The sequence below is a fragment of the Equus quagga genome, unplaced genomic scaffold, assembly GCF_021613505.1.
Source record: "Equus quagga isolate Etosha38 unplaced genomic scaffold, UCLA_HA_Equagga_1.0 224172_RagTag, whole genome shotgun sequence".
Taxonomy (NCBI): Eukaryota; Metazoa; Chordata; class Mammalia; order Perissodactyla; family Equidae; genus Equus; species Equus quagga.
The window spans coordinates 1-1035 of record NW_025799793.1 but is presented as its reverse complement, the minus strand read 5'-3'; the positions used below and the strand labels follow the sequence as shown (position 1 = coordinate 1035).

Below are 1035 nucleotides of genomic sequence, written 5' to 3'. Positions count from 1 at the left end.
TGGGGTAGAGGATGAATTGAAGTAGGCAGCCTAGAGGAAACTAAACCCATTTCTAAATTCATAACCCTTCTTTTTCAACTTCTTTTTGGTTTTAGGTTGTGGATCTGTCTTGAACGTAAATGGGGAAGTTGAAATGGATGCCAGCATCATGAACGGAAAAGACCTGTCTGCAGGAGCCGTGTCTGCAGTCCGCTGTGTAGCAAATCCCATTAAACTTGCGCGGCTTGTTATGGAAAAGGTATATGTGATACTAAAGCATCCTTCTCCTACGGAATTGTTGCTTGTGTACTCTGGTGACTAAAAGGGGTCTGACTGTAGGAACTACTTACGATCGCTGTTGTCCTAAAATTATATAAAAGAATGGAAGCCATGTTATTTAAGTTTCTCGACTAAGCCAAGATTCTGACTCTGTTGACAACGTAGTTTGAATAGTAATCATTTAACCAGTGATTACTTTGTTTTCATGCTATCTTCCTGTATTTTCTTCAGCCTTCTCTCCACACGTATAATACACACGAACTCAACACACCCACTGTTCAATAGCATGTGTCAAATAAAAATGGATTAAGTTCGCTAAATTTAAGATTGTACGTAAGTCACATTCCTAGTAATATTCCACCATTTTTGAGTTTTTTTCAAAATACAAAAGCTCAGCGGACCAGGATCTTTCCAGCATCCAGAAAAGCAAGCCAGTGGAATCTGCATTTTTGACGCTTTGTACCCAGAGAGAAGTAATTATTTCTACACAGTTCAAACAGATTTTAACTTTTTCAAAAAACTAACCATTTTCCCTTTCTTTCTGGCTCTAGACACCTCACTGCTTTCTGACTGACCAAGGTGCAGCAAAATTTGCAGCAGCCATGGGGGTTCCAGAGGTTCCTGGAAAGCAGTTGGTAACAGAGAGAAACATAAAGCGCCTTGAAAAGGAGAAGCATGAGAAAGATGCTCAGAAATTAGACTGTCAAAAGTAAGTGTCATCTGCGGCTCCTGTGTTTGGGATTTATTCAAGTGTGAAAGTTTGACAGATATCTGGTT

The 1035-nt window shown here is 39.7% G+C and overlaps 1 protein-coding gene across 1 annotated transcript; it reads left to right on the top strand.

Moving 5' to 3' along the window:
- The first annotated feature begins 99 nt into the window (after window positions 1–99).
- On the top strand, window positions 100–1014 carry LOC124233781 (isoaspartyl peptidase/L-asparaginase-like). Its single transcript, XM_046650984.1, has 2 exons — window positions 100–238; window positions 810–1014. The coding sequence occupies exons 1-2, from the start codon at window positions 134–136 to the stop codon at window positions 969–971; spliced, it is 267 nt and encodes an 88-aa protein (XP_046506940.1). The 5' UTR covers window positions 100–133; the 3' UTR covers window positions 972–1014.
- Window positions 1015–1035: the final 21 nt, after the last annotated feature.